This window comes from Cydia strobilella, chromosome 24 (genome assembly GCF_947568885.1).
Source record: "Cydia strobilella chromosome 24, ilCydStro3.1, whole genome shotgun sequence".
NCBI classification, from domain to species: domain Eukaryota; kingdom Metazoa; phylum Arthropoda; class Insecta; order Lepidoptera; family Tortricidae; genus Cydia; species Cydia strobilella.
The window spans coordinates 1,449,229-1,471,027 of NC_086064.1; the positions used below are offsets into that span (position 1 = coordinate 1,449,229).

Below are 21,799 nucleotides of genomic sequence, written 5' to 3' on the forward strand. Positions count from 1 at the left end.
ATAAACCTTTTTATAGTAACTATGATTTGTTTTTATTACTTACTGTTTTCATTGCACATTGCAAGTTTTCTGTGAATCTGGAGGCACGGTAGTGCTCCCGCCAAGACGAGCAAAGCAAAGCGCAAGGGCACTACCTACCTTTTCTCGAAGCGCTTCTTCGTTTTTTTTTTGAACCTAATGAGAGAGAGAGAGAGAGAGAGAGAGAGAGAGAGAAAATTTATTTAACATCACAAAACATGAAACATAAAATATGTAGGTTAATAGTTTACTAATGTACCTAACTAGATACATTACTTCTTAACTAAATTAATTGACATTGGCATTAAAGACAGCGTGATGTTAAAAAGGAGTCTCGACTCAGCATAATGTTGCAGTAAATTTACTGCAACGCTGGTTTTCAGTCGGATCCTATAAACAAAAAGAAACACTAAGTACCTATTACATAATAAAAGGAATAAAGACAAAAAAAGTTTTAAGTGATAAAAGAAAAAAAAAAGAAACCTTAAGTATTAAGAACATTAAATGAGAAAAAGAAAGATAAAGAATAGGTATATGGAAGGTGTATGAAATGAAAGTGTGCATTGTGTTGTTGAGTGTGTAGTATTATTATAAGTACTTATAAAATTATAAAGGATTTTTTGTGTTTTTGTTGGTTAAGATATATATTTATACGTAGGTAAGACTGATACTGAAGTGTAAAGTGTGAATGTGCGTATTTGTAAATAATATTATATTAAATGTCATTATTGTATGTATTATATGGCTGGGCTATAATCAAAGATAAGAGGGTATTGCTCTACCGCCAAGAGGTAGTTCATTTTGAATCTGAAGAAGGTGTCGCTTAAGCTGTGTTTTAAAACTTTTAAGAGAATTTAATATCTTTAATGGCGGAGGTATATTATTCCAGCACTTAGTTGCTGTGTATTTAAAACTACCTCGAAATGCGGATGTGCAGTAATGAAAAGTTACTAATTTGTTGTTGACCGATCTAAGACCATATTTCATAGAAGTGTTTGAACGCCAGGTGAACTTTTGGAAGAGGTACTCGGGTTTTGAAAACTTTAATACTCCAAACAACAAGGAAGATAGATGAAGTTCTCTTCTGTAAGTCATTTTAAGAATGCCTGATGAATTTAAGTAAGGTGTCACGTGCGTTCGTGGAGGGATTCTAAAACAGTAACGTGCACATGCATTCTGGACTCTTTGTATAATGCGTTCAGTTCTAGCTAACAACCGTGGTCCATAAACCACGTCCGCGTAATCAAACTTTGAGAGTATTAGCGTATCACAAAGGTTGACTCGAAGGTCTACGCTAAGAAAATCACGGATTCTATAGAGGACCTTAAGTCTATAAAATGAGTTTCGGGCAATATCTGCTATGTGACTTTCAAAACGAAGACATTCATCCATTATAACACCTAGATTACGCGATTCAGAAACACGATCTATTTCTTCGCCTGAAATGGAAATGATAGGTTTATGGTTATCTATTTGTATTATTTGATGCTTGGAGCCAAAAATCATAACTTTTGATTTATTAGGATTAAGTACTAAAGAGTTCGATGATGACCAAGTTGTTATGTTATCTAAGTCTTCATTTATTTTGGCAACTGCTACAGCCACATTAGCAGGATCACATGGGATGTAGATTTGGATATCGTCTGCGTATATGTGGAAGTTACTATGTTTTATTACATCACGGACATCAGCTGTATATAGGATAAATAAAAGCGGGCCTAAGATCGACCCCTGTGGCACTCCTCTAGATAAAATAGATGGTTTGGATTTCAAAAACATACCGTTATTATCTGTAAGTTTGATAACTTGCGTTCGACGATTAAGATAACTCGAAAACCATTTAATTGAGTCTGGTTCAACGCCATAGTATTTCATTTTGGATAACAATAATTTTGTATTAATAGCATCAAAGGCACGTGAGAAATCAAGAAGTGTCATTATAGTTCCCCTGCCCATATCCTGTGCAGATAGTATATTGTCTACTACATCAAGAAGTGCAGTTGCCGTACTACGCGATTTACGAAACCCAGATTGTTGAATAGGAAGAATTTGATTTCTTTCAAGAAAAGCATATAACTGTGTGTATACAATGCGTTCCAATATTTTAGATATACAAGGAAGAATGCTTATTGGTCGCAAATCTTTAAAACTAGTGATATTATTTTTTTTAGGAAGAGGCGTTACCAAAGCCACTTTCCAGGCATCGGGGAAGACTGATGATGTTATGGATTTATTTATTATTACAGTTATTGTACTAAGTGAACGAGGAAGAGTTAGAAGTAGCATATCTAAGTTAATACCGTCATCACCCAGAGCAGAGGATTTAAGTGATCTGATTATTTTAAGCACAGAGATCTCATCTACTGGCTCTAACCTAAATGATGAAGTATGATAGTGGTTGGATTCAAAGTAAGCCTGATATGGTTGTGGAGCTACAGGACTGCCTGGAACTTGGAGGAAATGTGAATTAATAAGATCTGGGTCACGTAAATGAGTAGGAATTTCATGGTTCTGAGAGTTATGAGTTATTTTCACGGTACGTTTAAGATTGTTCCATAGAGACCGAGAGTTACTAGCATTATGGTTAATATTTTGGTTGAAATAAGCCCGTGTTTCATTAAATAGAGCTTTGTTGACGCAGCTTTTTAAATCAGTGTAGTATTTTTTATGTTCATCTAATCCAGATGCCCTAAACCTATTATGAGCCTGATCACGCAGGCGCATCATTTCCCTAATCGTATATGTTATCCAAGGATAGCTTCTTTCTCTGATAATAACCAGTTTTTGAGGTGCATATAAGTCGAACAGAGATAAAACTATGCTATTAAAAGAATTGACCATATCATTTACGGTTGATAGTGAAATGATATTGTCCCATTGAATATATTCAAGAGATTTGTTAAATATTAGTAAATCAATATCTTTTAGTGGTCTTAGAATAACTTGCTGAGGCAAAGGTTTAATTTTCTTTATATTTAGTTCACAAGTTAGGAATGCATGGTGACTAAGAGTAGGTATATAGTCTACTTGAGTGTTTAAAACGGCAATGTTGCTACAAATCAAATCTATCAATGTACTGCTATGACTTGTAAAGTGAGTTGGCTCATTAACATATTGTGTAAAATTTAAATAGTTTAATTGAGTGAGTTTAGTACAATTTCGGTCTTTATTTAACAAATTAATATTAAAATCTCCCATTAACGTAATATAGTCATAACTAGAGAATGAGGAAATAGTTTCAGTTAGTGAATCTATAAAAGTATCAATGTCTAACCATGGTGGCCGGTAAGCTGTTCCTAGAAGTAAAACTACACCTTTAATAGATAACTTAAGCCACATTTGTTCAACTACGGAGTCAGAGGGATGAGCACAGCGCCGCGCAGTAATGCCTTTCCTGATGTAAAAGCCGACGCCGCCACCGCGTTCGCGCACCGAGCGAGGCCGTGGGACGTGGCGCAGGCTATAGTTCGGCAAGACAGGTGCCCGCCCCTCTTCCCCTTCCCGAAGCCAGGATTCATTTATAGCCATTATGTCTATATTACGCTCTTGAACTGCAACTATAAATTCGTTATGATTAGTCCCTAGAGAGCCTGCATTGAGAAGTCCTAATTTTAAATTTATTTTTTTGGTCATTTATAAATAGAACTAGGTTCGTATAGGACTAGGTTAAAAACATTTAGCGTGATAAGTATAAAAAATGCGTGTGTTATGTATGACATCGAGTAAAAAATAGCAACAAACATACAACTAGTTAAAAAGTAAAGGCTTAGTGTAACAAAAAGTTTCCACAGAAACAGACTACTATGATAAAGTATTGCACGAGACAGATATTTTTGAGATCCATAAGAAAGAAACCTAGTATTTATATAAAAATCTAAATTATAATTAATAATATGTAAAAAAGTGGCGCACATTAGGGTTAAACATATTATCAAACCGCAATCAATTAGGCAGCCCTTGAAACGGCGCGTGTTGACTATTAGATGCAGGTCCCTTGTATAGTTTTTCCAACACTGCTTCCGATGAAATTCGTACTATTGAGCTAATTTCGGAGCGACGCATATAAATGGTACCGTTTGAGGTCCAAGTGAATTTAAAGTTTAGTTGAGCTCCTGCGGCTCGGGCTTTACTGAAAAGAACCCTGTTAGCCTTTGTGAGGTGTTCGTTTATGTACACGCGACGAGAGCTTCCCGGAACTTCCAGCATATCAGTGGTGAGCCCGCGGCGTACTCTGGCGGCGCGCAGGATCTGGTCACGCGGGGCGCGCCGCGTCAGCGTCAGCACAACGGGTCGTGGCCGCTCGACGCTGCCCACGCCACCGCCGCGAAGGCCCACGCGCCGCACGTCATCCACGTCACGAGGGTCCAGTTCGACACCCAACTTGGCGCACATTGTGTGAATTACTTGTTGTAAGTTTTCGCTATTGTGTTCTGTTAGACCTAAAATTTCGACATCCTTCAGTAGATGGCGCTGTTCCTTGTATTCTATTTCTTGGCGCAGCTCGACCACTTCAGTGCGAAGATTTTTTACTTCAGATTTACAAAAATCTAGCTCTTTCAGCTGGCTTTTCATTTCTGAGATTTCATTTCGAAAAGATGCCACGTCCTCAGAGGTGTTGTTGAGCGATGTAGTGAACGCGGTCATCTCTCGTGTCATTGTGTCGAAGACGCGTTGCAGTTGCTGGAGGGCTGTTGTAAATGAAGAGAGAACCTCGTTGGGAACAGTCATTGATGCTAGGTTTTGAGCAGAGTTTAAGAACTCCCTAGTAGCACTTTCATCATCTGATTTTGAGCCAGACGTCGGCGCCGGCCGTTTTTGGGGTGGTAAAACTGACTTACAACTAGAAACTGGTTGGTTTTGTGTTATTGTAAAGTCTGGAGGAGAACATAAAGTGTCGCCAAGTACAGTGCAAATACTGTCTGTAGATGAGTGGGTTAAAGACAAGTCATCTGGGCGTCGCTTTTGTAATTTTTTGCAGGCTGTGTTATTTGACGATGGAAAGACTGAGCACGGGAGTTTTGATATATCAGGCTTGGGCAATGGAGTACTTGCTGATGTTGGTAAGTCTTTTTCATGGCACCTTCGGCATTTCCAGGTTTTTTTATTGTCCACAGACATTAGGGTATAACGTTTGCTACCAACACCGATGCGTTCTAGGCAATCTAAGCAGTATCCCACGTTACAAGAGGAACAATCCAGTGAATGCCTGCTGTTGATTCTTTTATCGCAATTTCCACACTTGGCTGGAGGACTCATTGTGTTAGTACTTAAGGCTTTGTATTATTTATTCTTTAGACAATAGTACACTCTATTTTCTATTTGCCAATGGTAAAATGCAAATCGACCGGCTACTACTAAACGTCATCGACCATTAACCATTTGTATACGAACCGATCGAAGGTATTTTTATTTTATGTTGTATAATCACTCGTAACACAATTTACTATAAAAATTCAGCGCAGTTTCTATTAATTATTATGTTTTTATAAATTATTTATTTTATATTATACGCTTTGGCAGTTGTCGTGTTGACATTTTATCTCAATAACTTGGGTTTGGATTATACCAGATAAACAAAATTCTCGGGATAAGGTGGCATTAGTAAACTTATTAAGCGTAAAATTTTTCAATTACATAGCTCATATACTTTCGATTTTATTCATATCTTAAAAAACCCGATTTCGTCACTCACTGATGATCATCAAAACCTTTAGGATACTTCCTGAAATCCTAGGAAGCTGAAATTTGGTATGTGATAGTTTTAGTACACAAACAACAGTTAAATTAAAAAAACTTGAAATTTTTAGCCCCTAAGGGAGTGGAATTTTGTATGGGGAATTAATAACCGCTGAAACCGATATATTTGAAATTTGGTATGTAGATAGTTTTGGTTATGGGGAAGGATATAGAATAGTTTTAGAATAAATAAATAACCCCAAAATCACCCCGTAAGGGGGTAAAAAAGAGCGTTAGGGGGAAAAAGGGTGTTGAAGTTTGTATGGGAAATCAGTATAAGCAGATTGTGTAAAAGATGCCCCCAGATACGTATTTCAGGATTTTTAATAGTAAATTACCCCCAACCCTTTAAATTAGGGGATAGAAGATTGTCATAAGCAACTTACAAAAATAAGCGAAATCCCACCAAAAACATTTTCATGTAAAATATTGCCAAGACGAAACCATAAGGCTCGCACGGTCAAAAAGTTATCAGATCTCTTGAAGAGCCAAGCTTCTAACACTACAAGCCCTAACTTCACAAACCGAAATCAAAGATCAGCAATTCAGCACTGTTTGTTTTAAGCGTCATATTATTTCTACGTTTGACATTTGTGGTTGTCATTTTAGTCTACGGAATAAAAAAACAGACTATGTACACTTTATATTAAAAAATGAAACCGGCCAAGTGCGAGTCGGACTCGGGCACGAAGGGTTCCGTACCATTACGCAAAAAAATCACGATTGTTCTCTGGGAGCCCCACTTAAATATTTATATTATTCTGTTTTTAGTATTTGTTGTTATAGCGGAACAGAAAAACATCATCTGTGAAAATTCCAACTGCCTGGTGACAGACGGACAGACAGCGGAGTCTTACTAATAGGGTCCCGTTTTTACCCTTTGGGTACGGAACGAAAATGATAGATTAGATACCTATAGATAAAAGATTTATTTGTACAGCTGCAATTACACACAATATTAATACAAACACATCAGAAAAAAAAAAAAAAACGGAGTTATGGTAGTTTTGTGAGCTCACAGAGCCACATTAACATTGTACTAGCATAACGTAGTTATAGCAACATAGTCTCAGACTAGCGACCCGCCCCGGCTTCGCACGGGTCACACAAAACCGTAAATTAAACCTAAACCTTCCTCAAGAATCACACTATTGATATGTGAAAACTGCATAAAAATCCGTTCAGTAGTTTTTGAGTTTATCGCGATCATACATACACACAGACGCAGTGGGGGACTTTGTTTTATAAGGTGTAGTGATAGTCCCCAAAATAGGTCACCATGTCACGACTAATCATTGAACCAAGTCGAATCTTCACCCTATTTCCAAGAGAACTGAATCACAGTAATTACATTCCAAGTCATTAACTAATACCTATGATGCTATGACCGGGTGACTCGTTTTAATGTCATAATGATAAGTGTATGCTCGCGTTTAGTTTAGTGATATATTTATAAGGAAATGGACGTGCGGACGATACTGTAAGTAATTTATTTGACCTATGTGACGTTTATTTTATACGTAGGTACGTACAGGAGTCAATTAGTAGATTGTGTTACAAGGGAGCAAAATTACATATTTACGGCGAGGGCATACATTGAATCCTAAACGAAGCGAAGGATTCTGTAATAGAATCCTTCGCTTTCTTCGATTCTAAAGTAGAATACTGAGTGTAGTGAGGGATTCAAGTGTGTTACGTCCAAGATGGAAATAATTTTGCTACCATGTGACACATACTGCTTTTCAAATCACCTATGAGGTCTTTATGATGTTTAAAAATATAATTTTAAGCTAAAAAGTAATGTGCAAAAAATGTAAAAATAGTGTCCTAGAACAAACAAGTGTTATTGTGATCCCTCCTAGCAGGGAAGAAAAGTGCCACTTTGATCCCTCCTAGCAGGGAAGAAAAACCCCTTTTTCGAATTAGTGATGTGATATAGTTATTTGTTTTACAAGTCTATTTCGCTGATTAGCGAACTAAGACTCCACACTCGCGTTTGCGGCTTCGCGTACGAGTGTGGAGGGGCTTTAGAACGTGACAGGCATGGTGACAAGCGATAAAAATGCGACCATGCTACCGCCGCTGGTGTGGTGAAAAGACTTGATTATTAGACCATTGCTTTCTTTCTAGAACCGTCGTAGTTGCGTTGTGGGTGTGTGGTTGCGTCTCAGCACAAAATGAACAAGTTGAGGCTACAAACACTACCAGCTCCAGTGGTAAGTACCTACCTATCATCATCATATCACGTATAGCCAACAAACAGGAATAACACTAGTCTGACTTATACTTAGACGACGCTATTAGTAACATTTTTGACGTTAAAAAACGGTCCATATGACCAAAGATAGATATAACTCCGTAATAGATGGATACAGTCTAAGGAAAAAACGTGCCTCGAAAATTAAGAAAATTTGATTCTTGTTCAGAGGGCGCTACTAGCTTCGGCCTACTGTCGTATAGATGGCGTTGACGGTTTCGTTTGTTATTTAACAATTTTAACGCATATCAGTGAAAGAACATGGGTCAAAATCATAAAAATAATTAATGCAAATTAAAAAATCATTTATCCATATTTAAATCCATTTTATCGTATTTTTATAAATCTTCATTTTTAGTTTTAAAGTGTGTCGACAGATGGCAGTGAATTTACTGGGGTTACAAAATTTACTATGACAGTACCGCTCTAGTATAAGTTACTCTATGATATGACTGACGCTTGTCTGACACGCACGTTATCACTGGCAGCGACAGTTCAGGCCGCGTAGCCAACATGCCAATCGCTTACGCTCCGTAGCGATCGATACGCAAACTGTCACTGTCGTACTAATATGGAAGAGTGGAAAGACACAAAGCGTTTCGTTACTTTCGTTGCCAAAGCGATAGCGATTGTCACCTTGGCTAGGCCAGCTGTTCAGTTCTTGCATGGAGACTATACCTATAAAGGAGCCAAATCTATGTATGAAAAGTGTCCATCAAAAACAGTAATTAGGCGGCGCCACCATACACCGAAATACTACCAAAAACAACCTACGTAATTTGGTCGGGTTATTTGTTGCCTTATATGGTTCATGTTATACTCATGTCCCAGAGCCTAACTAGCGCCACCGGAGAGATTAGGAACTATTATTTAAAGCTGAAAGCGGTCACTTTTGCAACAATTCTGCCATAAGAGATTGGCATCTTTTCTATACCATCCATAGTTCAGACCTTGGAATATTTACTGGCACGTTAAAGCCTTACCAGTAATATATGATCATTGTCAAGAGGGCGCTGTTGTTGCGCATGTATAGGGTGACAGTTCAGTATAGTATGAAAAAAATAGTTCCAGTAAAATTCCGCAACATGGCGCGTGATCATATATTCCTGGTCAGGCTTTACATAATTTATAATTGTTTATCTACACATTTTCCTCCTTTATAAGCAATTATCCCCGTCAGAAAACCTACTCGTAGATAAGCAAAAAGTCATTAATGCTTATGTACCTAAAAAGGCCCTATTTGACTCGAGACTAGTCACGACTAGGCTAATGGCTAGTTTAGCGATAAGTGACGATGTCAGTAAAAATTGAACGCAATCATAGACTGAAATGAAGTTCTGGGTGACATTATAAAGGGCAATATAGTTGTCTTAGATAGGGTCAGGTGGAGTAAATATAAAACGGGTAAAAATAGAATAAGTTTTTGAGTGTTAAGAACTTAGTCATATTTTTACCCGTTTTTAGAGTTCCGTACCCATGGGTAAAAACGGGACCTCATTACTAAGACTCTGCTGTCCGTCTGTCACCAGGCACCAGGCTGTATCTCATGAACCGTGATAGCTAGACAGTTGAAATTTTCACAGATGATGTATTTCTGGTGCCGCTATAACAACAAATACTAAAAAGTACGGAACCCTCGGTGCGTGAGTCCGACTCTCACTTGGCCGGTTTTTTTTATATTCACCCCACCTGACCCTACATTATTACTTACCTAAAGCCTGGCCAGGAATATATGATCACGTGCCATGTTGCGGAATTTCACTGGAACTAATTTTTTCATACTATACTGAACTCTCCAGACTACGCGGCGCGAAGCCGCGAACGCGAGTGTGGAGTCGATTTCGCTAATTAGCGAACTAGACCCCACACTCGCGTTCGCGGCTTCGCGCACGAGTGTGGAGGGCATTATACATTGAGAATAACAGCGCCCTCTTGACAATGATCATATGTTTCTGGTCAGGTTTTACTATATTTTTTCTAATACTTTTTAAACTCCCCAGAACCTGCCAAGGAATGTCTAACCGCCAGAAACGTGAGCGGTGTGTGCGTGCAACGGAACAGTTGCGACTATAGCACGGGAGCCATTGATCTCACACTATACGCACCACATAACTATACCAGGTACGTCCTATGAATACTATTGGATTTTTGAAGCCCAGTCACCCAGTGTCCCTCCCACAGATTTAATATATACGCTAGATGACGCAAATACCACGATTTGTATTGTAACCAAAGATAGATATAACTCCGTAATAGATGGATACGGTCTAAGGAAAAAACGTGCCGTAGGCCATGCAGGTAGGCCGTTGCCCAGCGGTGGGACCACAGAAATAAATATACCATAGAAGACGCAAATGCATCTACTTCGCGTGTCCGAACCCCGACCGAGCGTCGAGGTTGACCGTCGCTCTTGACAGTCCACGCGCGTCAGTTGTTGCAGCCGGACGTCCGTGAAAACTTTAAAAATGCTTCGTTGCATGATAATTAACTGCAAGAGCCCAAGAATTGCGAGCAACCAAAAGCAAGAACATGTTTCCTATCACAGATAAGTAATTTTAAAATTATATAGTTGGCACGCTTGGTTTTAATCAAAGAGGATATGATAGGATAGAGCGGTACTGTCATAGTAAATTTTGTAACCACAGTAAATTCACTGCCATCTATCGACACACTTTAAAACTAAAAATGAAGATTTATAAAAATACGATAATAGTACATTATGATACAAGTGTGCTAAGTTGGTCACCACACACGAGGCGATATTGTGCGCGCGAGCTGTAAGCGAGCGCGCAATAAGAAAGCCGATGTGTGTAATGACCAATGCACACGCGTTTCATACGACGTTTTTCAACACACTTGCGAGAAAAAAAAGAAACTTTCATATTAATCAAATTTTAATAGTTAAAACAGTTAGTATTGTGTGTTGCATCTGTCATACTCGTACTGCCGGTCGCCCCTCGCCCCGGCCGCGGGCGGCGCGGCGGGCGGGCGGTCGGGCGCGCCGGTGCCCGCCAGTCCGACCAATTAAAGAAGGCTCCCTTTCCATGCATATTATTAGCAATCAGTTAGCTTTTTAACTCAGTCGGATAATATAATGAAAAACCACGAATGGAATAATACACTGAAAGAGCACGCGTTTAATATCTAGGATTATGAGCCAAAAATCGGTGGAATAAAAACGTCGTTTTGAGCAAGTGTGTTGAAAAATGTATTAAAATATGGATAAATGATTTTTTTATTTGCATTAATTATTTTTATGATTTTGACCCATGTTCTTTCACTGATATGCGTTAAAATTGTTAAATAACAAACGAAACCGTCACCGCCATCTATCCGAGAGTAGGCCAAAGGTAAAGCCATCTTTTCGAGAATCAAATTTTCGTGATTTTCGAGGCACGTTTTTTCCTTAGACTGTATCCATATATTACGGAGTTATATCTATCTTTGATACTAGCATCAGGAAATAACACCCGAAACGGGCATGGGACCTTTTGGAAATAATACATAAATATAAGTACAAAAATATATATTTCTAAAATTCATGAACTCCGTTCAACTAATACTATTAATGTCTTACACTCATAATTATAAGGATGGATGCAATTGGGTTGGCCGGTAGTAGTATTTTACAGATGGCGCCAGCATAGCTTGCCCTGTCAATCCCTAGAATTGTGTCAAATTCTTCTTTTTAGGGTTCCGTACCCAAAGTGTAAAAACAGGACCCTATTACTAAGATTCCGCTGTCTGTTTGTCCGTCTGTCACCGGGTTGTATCTCATGAACCGTGATAGCTAGACAGTTGAAATTTTCACAAATGATGAATTTCTGTTGCCGCTATAACAACAAATACTAAAAAGTACGGTGGGCGAGTCTGACTCTTCTTCTTCTTTTTCTAGGGGCTATGTAAGGCTCCAGAGCCTATGTATCACTGCGACCATCTCTGATCTATTGTGATCGCCACCTACTACAACTCTCGATCCAAACCTGCAACTTCAGTCTGACTCGCACTTGGCCGGTTTTTTTTACTTTATGGCCTGTATACTAGAGCCCTTTAAGCCAAATCTCATAGAACCAAACTAGAGAAAGGGGCAAGCTATGATGGCGCCATCTATTCAAACCTTTGACAGTTGCAAACCCCATTGATGACTTCTTTTTATCACAAAAAGTATCACAAAACTTCCGTAATTCTTGAAGCGCTGCTAAACTCTAACAAGATTCTATTTGGGCAAAGAGAATTAAGTAGACAGAGTGCTCACTCCATACATCAGTTCTGATATTAAAAAGACCATTATTTTCGTAGTCGACATCTGGCGTCAAGTAGCGGAATTATCAGTACTGCTACTCGACACTAGATGTCACTTGTGTCGCGACTGACGAAAAGTGTATTGCTCAACAATTTACAACTAATATTATAAGCAGAAGGAGTAGAAAATAGAGTTCCGGTTAATCCGGTTATAATATTAGCTAAAACTCCTTGTTGCTTTGTCCCTGGTACAAATGGGAATCTATTCCTGAGTTAATTTTCAAACAGTTTGTGTTTCTCAATGTTTTCGCACTGGTGGTGCCACCAGGCGGTTGCCAGCAATGTGGTCGCAAACTCCTTGTTGCTTCGTCCCTGGTACAAATGGGAATCTATTCCTGAGTTAATTTTCAAACAGTTTGTGTTCCTCAATGTTTTCGCACTGATGGTGCCACCTGGCGGTTGCCAGCAATGTGGTCGCAAACTCCTTGTTGCTTTGTCCCTGGTACAAATGGGAATCTATTCCCGAGTTAATTTTCAAACAGTTTATGTTCCTCAATGTTTTCACACTGATGGTGCCACCTGGCGGTTGCCAGCAATGTGGTCGCAAACTCCTTGTTGCTTCGTCCCTGGTACAAATGGGAATTTATTCCCGAGTTAATTTTCAAACAGTTTGTGTTCCTAAATGTTTTCGCACTGATGGTGCCACCTGGCGGTTGCCAGCAATGTGGTCGCAAACTCCTTGTTGCTTTGTCCCTGGTACAAATGGGAATCTATTCCCGAGTTAATTTTCAAACAGTTTATGTTCCTCAATGTTTTCGCACTGATGGTGCCACCTGGCGGTAGCCAACTGAGTGGCTAAGAACTCTTTGTCGCAGTGGCTGCAGCTCCAGTTAGGTTCGTTTTGATGGGCTTCCCTAAAAATATAAATAAATAGCAGATTGTTAACCAAGGGATGAAAAATGAAAATGAAAAAATGAAAATGAAAATATTTTATTTCATTAATAAAATGTTACATTACAAGGTAGTAGGTTGGGACTTCCTTTTAAGTATATTATACCTAAACTGATGGACTGGATGAAAGGCATTTCTGCCGAAGTAATAGTTTGGTGCTCGAACGCCTGCCTTTCACCCGAGTTAAACACACTACTTCACATTTCGAATACGAGGAAAGTAAAATACATGTGTTTTTTAAAAACATGACTAAGTATATTTTTCTAGCATTTCTTGAGGGTACTTTCAATTAACCATTTAGGTAAAAGTATCGTTATTTATGGAATGGGGAGTTAAATATCAGAATGGAAATTGTATAACAAATCCATTTAAGACCAAATTTCAATTGCTTATCGTAAAAAATGAAACAAATCATACTTGGAAAGTAAAATGCTCTAGTGCAGAAACGTATCATTTTCTGCACACTTTTTAGAACAACAATTACCCACCACAACAATTAACTGGGTCATTGTTTATCTATGAAGTGTGCAGAAATGATACGCTTCTGCTTTAGGGCGTTTGTGTACCCACTTAAAATGTGCCTTCAATTTATGTGTACCCACCTAAAATGTGCCTTCAAAAGTGTACCCACCTAACCTCCTAAGTCCCAGCTTTTTTTAAACGTCATAGTCCTAGAGGCCTCTTGTTAATTTCTTTGCACATAATAAGTATTTGCTGTCAGTCCTGAACAGACTATTTACAACTCTATGGACTGTCAGAATACTCCGCGCGAGCATTCAAATTTGAAAGCCCCCGCATCTAAACATTTTGTACCGAAATATGTACTATCGGTGTTTATTACTATAGTAATGTACTTAATGCTGGGACTGAAGGGTGACTTTTATTATGTACAAAATTTACGGGTACCGCAGGACTTAGGAGGCTAAAATGTGCCTTCAACAGTGTACCCACCTAAAATGTGCCTTCAAACGTGTACCCACCTAAAATGTGCCTTCAAAAGTGTACCCACCTAAAATGTGCCTTTAAAAGTGTACCCACCTAAAATGTGCCTTCAAAAGTGTACCCACCTAAAATGTGCCTTCGAAAGTGTACCCACCTAAAATGTGCCTTCAAAAGTCTTTTATTATGTACAAAATTTACTGGTACCGCAGGACTTAGGAAGCTAAAATGTGCCTTCAACAGTGTACCCACCTAAAATGTGCCTTCAAACGTGTACCCACCTAAAATGTGCCTTCAAAAGTGTACCCACCTAAAATGTGCCTTCAAAAGTGTACCCACCTAAAATGTGCCTTCAAAAGTGTACCCACCTAAAATGTGCCTTCAAAAGTGTACCCACCTAAAATGTGCCTTCAGTGCCTCTATTCCGTGGACGCCGTAATATTTCCTCTGACAGATAGAACATTCCAGCCGCAGCCAGTTGCTATCAGTGTTTGTGAACTTGGTCACCAGGCTTAACCTGTCAAAGAATAGTTCATTAATTATTTGTGGTGTTTCCTATAAAAAGGGACCTTATTGTCGATGGCGCTTACGCCTTATAATCCCAAAACCTCCCTGGCAACGGGAATGCACTTATTTGTTAGCCACACTGTATATTGTAGGTATTCATGGATGCAAATATAGAAATGAAAGTAAAAATGGGGCATTTTCTGTGAAAAGGGACCTTATTGTCGATGGCACGTACGCCGCACACCGTCACGCGGCATTGTATTTACATCGGAGCTTCGTTAATAACGGCGTAAGCGCCATCGACAATAAGGTCCCTTTTTACACGACTGCCCAAAAAAAAGAGTGTAATGTTTTCAGCGTTCATGTTTGTATGTATATATGTATGTACCACATGTTGCTAAATAGTTCTGCTTAGTAAAAAAAAATACCTGGATATATGAAACAACAGCATCGGTGAAATCTTCTCTTCCAACTGCAAATCATACTTCTCCGATTCAGTATCAACTTCTTCATATAAATGTCTCACATATGGATATTTGCCCATATGAAATCTAAATGTACAAGGTATCTCCACCCTGCCATTATTGTATGACGCTGGCAACACATGCAAATCTTCATTAATAGTTTTTAATATCGTATCTACATCCTGTTGTTGCTCTATGTTGTATCTATTGGACCGCTGTATTTTCTCTATAACTAATTTCAAGTCTTTTCTCCCTACATCCCCTTGTGGTTTAGTATTTTTGAATGATTGCAAATGAGTGTTTAATTTAGGCTCCCGTTGCAGCCGTCTTAAATTTTTATTTATTAGTTTATGTTTGAAATTCGGCAGTATTTCTCTTTTATATTTAAAACAGGCCATATTTATAAAAATATTAACATAGCAGGAATTCAGCATGGACTGAAAAGACTGTTGGTTAATATATATTTTTGATGGTACGTAAGAATTTATATTAAATATTGAGCTTTTGTAGTGCGGATGTGGTTTTCTAAAGAATAGTTTATTTAATTCATTTCTAGTGCAATTTATCTCTAGGACAACGTCGCCGGGGACCGCTTTGCTGGTTTCGGGGATTTCTTGGCTATGTTTTAGTTTCTGGGCCGCTTCTATGGCGAAACGTTCAGTCGCTTTCAAAATGGTGGAGAGGTATTGCTTTAGGGATGTGTATTCTACGTCCAGCATTTTTTCAATCTCTTCGTGGTCATCCATACAGCGGGTTTCATGCATTGCCTAAAAGTCAAAGTACAAATTGTATGGGTCAAAATTCTTTTCGTTGTCTTGTCACGCTTCCATTTTTGTCTTTTATCAAATAAATAAAAAAAATTAAGTGCTATTGCATGTCTTTCTTCATTCAATATAACTCCACACACACACGCACGCACGCACGCACACGCACACACACGCGCGCACACACACACACACACACACACACACACACACACACACACACACACGCACACACACACACACACACACACACATAAGTATGTACTTACACAAAATCATGCAATTTCCACTTTTGTTATTTTTAAGCTTCTAATCTTACTTAATATAAGTACTTTTTGTTCATTTATTTTTTATTATATAGGTAACTACTTGTAACATAACGGATGAGCAGGATCTCCTGCCACAGGTATTGTATACCTACTAGGAGATCTTTACCATTGTATAATAACCTGTATGTTTTAAAAGAAATAAACATTTTTCATTTCTAGCTGTAGACTATAATTCTCTGGAGAAAAATTAAAAACTTAATTTCACGCCATAGAAAAATCTCCACCACGTTTTTTTAAGAACAAGAAACGAGCAACGAGAAGAATTTTGACTGTGACCCGTAGTCCTGTACTTTCAAAACCCTGACTCGTACACAAATGAGTTTCTCGGAACTTATACGGAAAACTAGTTTCAACTAAGGAAAACGCGTTTTCACTAAAAACAGGTTTTTAGTGACATACAGAATAGTTACATTTAATATTTACCAGCCAGTTGGTATAGGAAAACAATTTGTGCCATTCTCAACCAAAAGGGTACTTATTGTCCGGTGTCAATAAGGCGCTATTCCCATATCGTTTTAATTTGAAATCAACCTTATCGACAAGCGACAATGTGGTACCTTTTGGTTGAAAATGTCACATCTTAGGAAACCTGCATACGTTTGTAATGGATCTCTACTGTTTCCCATATAGTTTTAGGTCATAATGTATTGTTTGTCTACATTTTCGTTAGTCATAATTTGGTTTTTCTCAGAAACGCGTAACTTTTCAGGATTGCCATAAAACAAACCAAACCTATCTATTGGATAACCTAAGGAAAATCCTGAAAAGTTAACGGTTTCAGAATTATGACTAATGATAATATGACAATCATTACATTATGACTTTCAATAATTATGTCAAACAAAGGGACCCCGTCTGTAATGATTACCTGATCAAATTCATCCCACTGCGGCCAATCCTTCAAGAATTTCTTTAGCACGTTCATATATATGTCCACACAGATAAAGTGCAGGTTGGCGGGGTCCAAGTCAAACTCCTTCTTGAGGATGCCGACGAGCTGGTTGTTCGTCAGCTTGGTGTTCTGCTTGCCGTTGTAGTTTATTAAATGCTTCATTAGTTCTAACAGGGGTTTTTCTGGAAAATAACTTGTTTGTTATTATTTCTAGCCTTACTCTAAGAAGTCTGTGTTTTTTCAAGTAGACACACTACTATTTGAACTATAAACTGAAATAAATGTCATATACGAAGGAAAAAATGACCAAAGCCTCTAGTGTCCAGAGCTGGAATCGAACCAGCGTCCCCTGTTTACCGGACAGCTCTGGTTCACAAACATGGGTGTACACAAATAAAGTAAAAGAAAAAATAAGATCAACACAGAGAGCCATGGAAAGGCGTATGATGGGACTGGGATGGGAGATACAAAAAATAAAACACACAACAATAAGAGAAAAAACAAAGGTTGCTGATGCCCTCTCAAATGCTTTAAAACTTAAATGGGGCTGGGCAGGACATGTAGCCCGAATGACTGACAAAAGGTGGACCAACATAACCACTAAATGGAAAGCACCAGAAGGCAAACGGTCCATAGGAAGACCAAAAAAAGGTGGGCAGATGACATAGTCCATACAGCTGGAAAACAATGGATGGAGAAAGCGAAGCAGAGAGATGATTGGATAAAATTGGAGGAGGCCTACACCCAAAGAGGGATCCATATAGAAGATAACATTTAAATTACAAATACAAAAACCATATAAAACTTCTTATGGAATAAAGGGCTATAATAATAATAATGAAAAAATTATAATAATATGTCATTTATTTCAGTTTATTTGTAGCCTTTTTTCTTTTTTGTTTACGGAGTGGGCGAATACATGTACGCACTGTCCCCCCGGCCGCGGGAAGGCCATTGATTGGGGGGTGTGTGGGACTAGCCGCTACTGTCCCCTCTCAACTGGCGAGAGGGGATGGAGAACTTGGCCCAACCTACTAAACCCTGCAGGCAGTGGTAACAAGGTGCAAGATGCTAATTGTTTATGCTCTGTAGTGACCAAAACGCAACTGTACACGACGCGCATAGTATTGTATAACTTAGTCATTTAACATGTAATAGTTTTAAGTTGTGTCCTATGTACAAATAAAATATGTTTTTATTGTGTTTTCATAACATTACAGGGCAAAGTATGGGTAGCATACTTTGTACCTTTTAAAGGAATCTAATTAGAGAATTCCAATTAGGTAGAGTTAGGATTGCAATATAACTTAATTAGGATAGGATTGTAACAAATAAAGTATTTTCCCTATTGTGTTTCATTACGTAGATCTGCATAATAAAAGTTTCGAGGCGCAGGCCACGGCAGCACTTTGTTCTAATAGGAAATTGTGATAATTTTATTATTATTATTATTATTTAGCTTTATCCCACATTAGTGGTCCCCAAGGGTATAAGCCTCCTCCATCTGTCTCCACCTCTCTTTGTCGGTGGCAACATCCATCCATTTTTTTCCCGCAGCCAATTGTGATAATAGGCTAGTCTAATTAGATAAGTAGGATAAGTAAATAAAACATGTAATTTGTTAAAATATTTAATAAATAAAGAGAAACGTAGAAGGGCCGAGGAAGGAGAGGTCTGCGCATGCGCGAAGCGCAGACGCGCGCGCCAGTGAGGTGCGGGGGAAGAGGTCTTTAAATATGGTGGGAATAAAAGGTGATGCGCCGCCTATAGAGAGCCACTACGAAACGAGCAGCCGAGCAAGAAACACCCCTCCTAAGAAGAAAAAGAAGAACCTCTCCGACCTCGACCCTCCTGCATTTGATATAGAAGAGCTCCAGTTGTTTTACTCCATCCTGCCGCCTATGCGGAACACCCCATACAGTCCACAACCCCTACGATAGACCTCAAGGGCTTAGGGCCAACACTCACAGCAACTATCGTGTCATATCAGGTTGTCAAGGAGAAGGCAGAGGACCCACATGCATGGAAATTGCTCCACCGACAAGAGTCTAACTCTTAAATATATGATGATGATCAGGCTATAACTTTAACAAATACTGTATAGTCTTTAGCATAGAGTAACTTATACTAGAGTGGTACTGTCATAGTAAATTTTGTAACCCCAGTAAATTCACTGTCATCTGTCGACACACTTTAAAACTAAAAATGAAGATTTATAAAAATACGATAGAATGTATTTAAATATAGCTAAATGATTTTTTTATTTGCATTAATTATTTGTTTGTATTTGACCCATGTTCTTTCACTGATATGCGTTAAAATTGTTAAATAACAAACGAAACCGTCAACGCCATCTATACGCCATCTATAGTGTCAATTAGTTCTTAAGTAGTATTTAATATTGTACGCAATATGGGTAAATGCCTGAAATAAAAGCTTTTTATTTTATTTTTATTTTTTATTTATTTATACGACTGTAGGCCAAAATTAGTAGCGCCCTCTGAACGAGAATCAAATTTTCTTGATTTTCGAGGCACGTTTTTTCCTTAGACTGTATCTATCTATTACGGAGTTATATCTATCTCTGTCTTTAGTAATTGGCAAATTGTAGTTTGTTGATTTTCAGACTAGCAGATCAACAGAACATTACAAACGTAACGCTTATCCTACTTACGAAAATCGTAGTTATGGAAGGAACATAGTACAAAATTCCTTGTTTCCGACGTTTCAGCTAGGTTGCACTAGCTGTGGTCACGGAAGACTGACGTCCCAGTAAAATGCCAATTGAGATATTAAATATATACAAGGTAAAATAATGAAATTTAATCGCGTTAGACCCGGTAATGACATTATGTGAAACGCGAGAGTTTATGTCGCTAAACTTGTGATGAGTTGTGTAGTGAGTACAATGTGTAGTATGTATAACAAGTGTGATAATTAAGATACCTTCATCATCATTATTATCCGCGGTAGACATAGTCTCTGCATCGTCGTAAGATCTCTCATCCATAGTCAACTCTTGTGCGCTCGGTTTATTCTTAATCTTGTTTTCAAGTACATGTTTGCCTTGCTCGCCATCAGACATTGACGCTATCTCATCGCTCGAATCGTCCTCGACCACAATTAGTGACATTTTAAGTTATAAATTATGAAATTCGCTGCAGTAAGCTAATTTATTCGCTTCGACTACTTTTTCTCCAAACACGTGAATATAAAAAATATAAAAATGACAATTGTCAAGCCAAGCAAAACCAAAACGTCAAACTTCAATACAAAAAAAAAGTACAGATACGAAAGTATTTAGCCAGCAGTATGCGAGTTAGAATCAAATTAGAATCGATTTAATAAATCGAATGGTGTAAAAAAGTATTTTAAAAACTCTTCATTTAAAGTCATATTCATGGAGACTATATAAAGGAGCCAAATCTCTATGTATGAAAAGTGTCCATCAAAAAACAGTAATAAGGCGGCGCCACCATACACCGAAATACTACCAAAAACAACCTACGTATTTTGGTCGGGTTATTTGTTGCCTTATATGGTACATGTTATACTCATGTCCCAGAGCCTAACTAGCGCCACCGGAGAGATTAGGAACTATTATTTAAAGCTGAAAGCGGTCACTTTTGCAACAATTCAGCCATAAGTAAGAGATTGGCATCCTTTCTATACCATCCATAGTCATATTTCATATTTATAATAAGGAAAATGCAACCACGGACGTGGAGATTTTACAGAAAGAGAATATTAAGAAACAAATCTTGTCAGTAGAAAAAGGCAGCAAATTTAAAAAATGTAGGCGCGAAGGGATATCGTCCCATAGGAAATTTGAATTTTGCGCCTTTTTCTACTGACAAGATTTGCTTGACCAACTGTATATAATATAATCCTATATAATCATATTGATGGTTGTCCTTCCATAGAAAATTTGAAGCTTCGTTTTTTTCTACTGACAATGTGGATTTGCCCATGACCAGAGTATATTTCCCATCCCTAAACTTAGGGGCCTACCGCGGAAAACAAAAATCGAAATGCCTCTTTCGCTTAAATATGATAGAGAGGCATAAAACGAAATTTCGATTGTCGCTGTAGGGCATCTGATCCCATATTGGTATTTTTTTAAAGATAAACTTGTTTGTACTTCAGGCCCTGCGCGACAGCGGAGGTGTGCTGCCCGCAAGCCGCCATTGTCCACGTGGAGCCCCCTAGCCACGTCACGTTCGACAGCGACGAAGATGATGATGATGATGATGATGACTGACACTTCTGAGATCAAAATGTATACGTCATTATGACGTCAGCGACGTCATTATGACGTCAACGACGTCATTATGACGTCGCTGACGTCATTTTGCTACCCGGGACCTTACATCCACACTGGACATTCCGTCTGAGCCATGTCCAATGAGGGCTATCGTTTTTTTGCTCACCAGTTGGCGCCTCTGTTGATGGTGGTCCAAAAGACCATGGAGACTGTATAAAGTATCGCATAGAAACTCGCCACTCCTCCGCGCGTTATCGCTGCTCAATGCACTCCTGACATCAGCACCAGAGTGCGACTTGTTTGCGTGGAGATGGGCGAATGTGTGCCAGGAGTGTCTGAGGTTTTGTGAGATGAAGGATGATAGGCTTTCCAGCACTTGCATTTGACTTGACTATTTGTATTTTACTTTATATATATTTTGTATTTGTAATTTGTA

The 21,799-nt window shown here is 38.5% G+C and overlaps 3 protein-coding genes across 3 annotated transcripts; 1 reads left to right on the forward strand and 2 right to left on the reverse strand.

Moving 5' to 3' along the window:
• Window positions 1–3,960: 3,960 nt before the first annotated feature.
• LOC134752409 (uncharacterized) lies at window positions 3,961–4,746 on the reverse strand. The gene has a single exon (XM_063688119.1). The coding sequence runs from the start codon at window positions 4,744–4,746 to the stop codon at window positions 3,961–3,963; it is 786 nt and encodes a 261-aa protein (XP_063544189.1).
• A 2,422-nt stretch (window positions 4,747–7,168) lies between these two features.
• LOC134752185 (uncharacterized) lies at window positions 7,169–21,392 on the forward strand. The gene is made up of 4 exons (XM_063687798.1): window positions 7,169–7,234; window positions 7,885–7,970; window positions 10,012–10,132; window positions 21,246–21,392. Exons 1-4 carry the CDS (start codon window positions 7,215–7,217, stop codon window positions 21,358–21,360), a joined length of 342 nt encoding a protein of 113 aa, XP_063543868.1. The 5' UTR covers window positions 7,169–7,214; the 3' UTR covers window positions 21,361–21,392.
• On the reverse strand, window positions 11,523–20,310 carry LOC134752152 (uncharacterized). Its single transcript, XM_063687750.1, has 5 exons — window positions 20,046–20,310; window positions 17,076–17,281; window positions 15,079–15,881; window positions 14,541–14,660; window positions 11,523–13,167 (listed from the first exon to the last, which is right to left on the reverse strand). Exons 1-5 carry the CDS (start codon window positions 20,230–20,232, stop codon window positions 13,035–13,037), a joined length of 1,449 nt encoding a protein of 482 aa, XP_063543820.1. The 5' UTR covers window positions 20,233–20,310; the 3' UTR covers window positions 11,523–13,034.
• Window positions 21,393–21,799: the final 407 nt, after the last annotated feature.

What these genes read in the sequence shown, in the direction of transcription:
- LOC134752409 (XM_063688119.1), bottom strand. Translation starts at nt 4,746, where the DNA reads ATGACTGTTCCCAACGAGGTTCTCTCTTCATTTACAACAGCCCTCCAG.
- LOC134752185 (XM_063687798.1), top strand. Translation starts at nt 7,215, where the DNA reads ATGGACGTGCGGACGATACT. An exon ending in ATGGACGTGCGGACGATACT is followed by an intron (nt 7,235 to 7,884) that starts GTAAGTAATTTA and finishes CTTTCTTTCTAG; the next exon opens with AACCGTCGTAGTTGCGTTGT. An exon ending in AAACACTACCAGCTCCAGTG is followed by an intron (nt 7,971 to 10,011) that starts GTAAGTACCTAC and finishes TAAACTCCCCAG; the next exon opens with AACCTGCCAAGGAATGTCTA.
- LOC134752152 (XM_063687750.1), bottom strand. Translation starts at nt 20,232, where the DNA reads ATGTCACTAATTGTGGTCGAGGACGATTCGAGCGATGAGATAGCGTCA. An exon ending in GGATAATAATGATGATGAAG is followed by an intron (nt 17,282 to 20,045) that starts GTATCTTAATTA and finishes GTTATTTTCCAG; the next exon opens with AAAAACCCCTGTTAGAACTA. An exon ending in CTGTTGTTTCATATATCCAG is followed by an intron (nt 14,661 to 15,078) that starts GTATTTTTTTTT and finishes ATTCTTTGACAG; the next exon opens with GTTAAGCCTGGTGACCAAGT.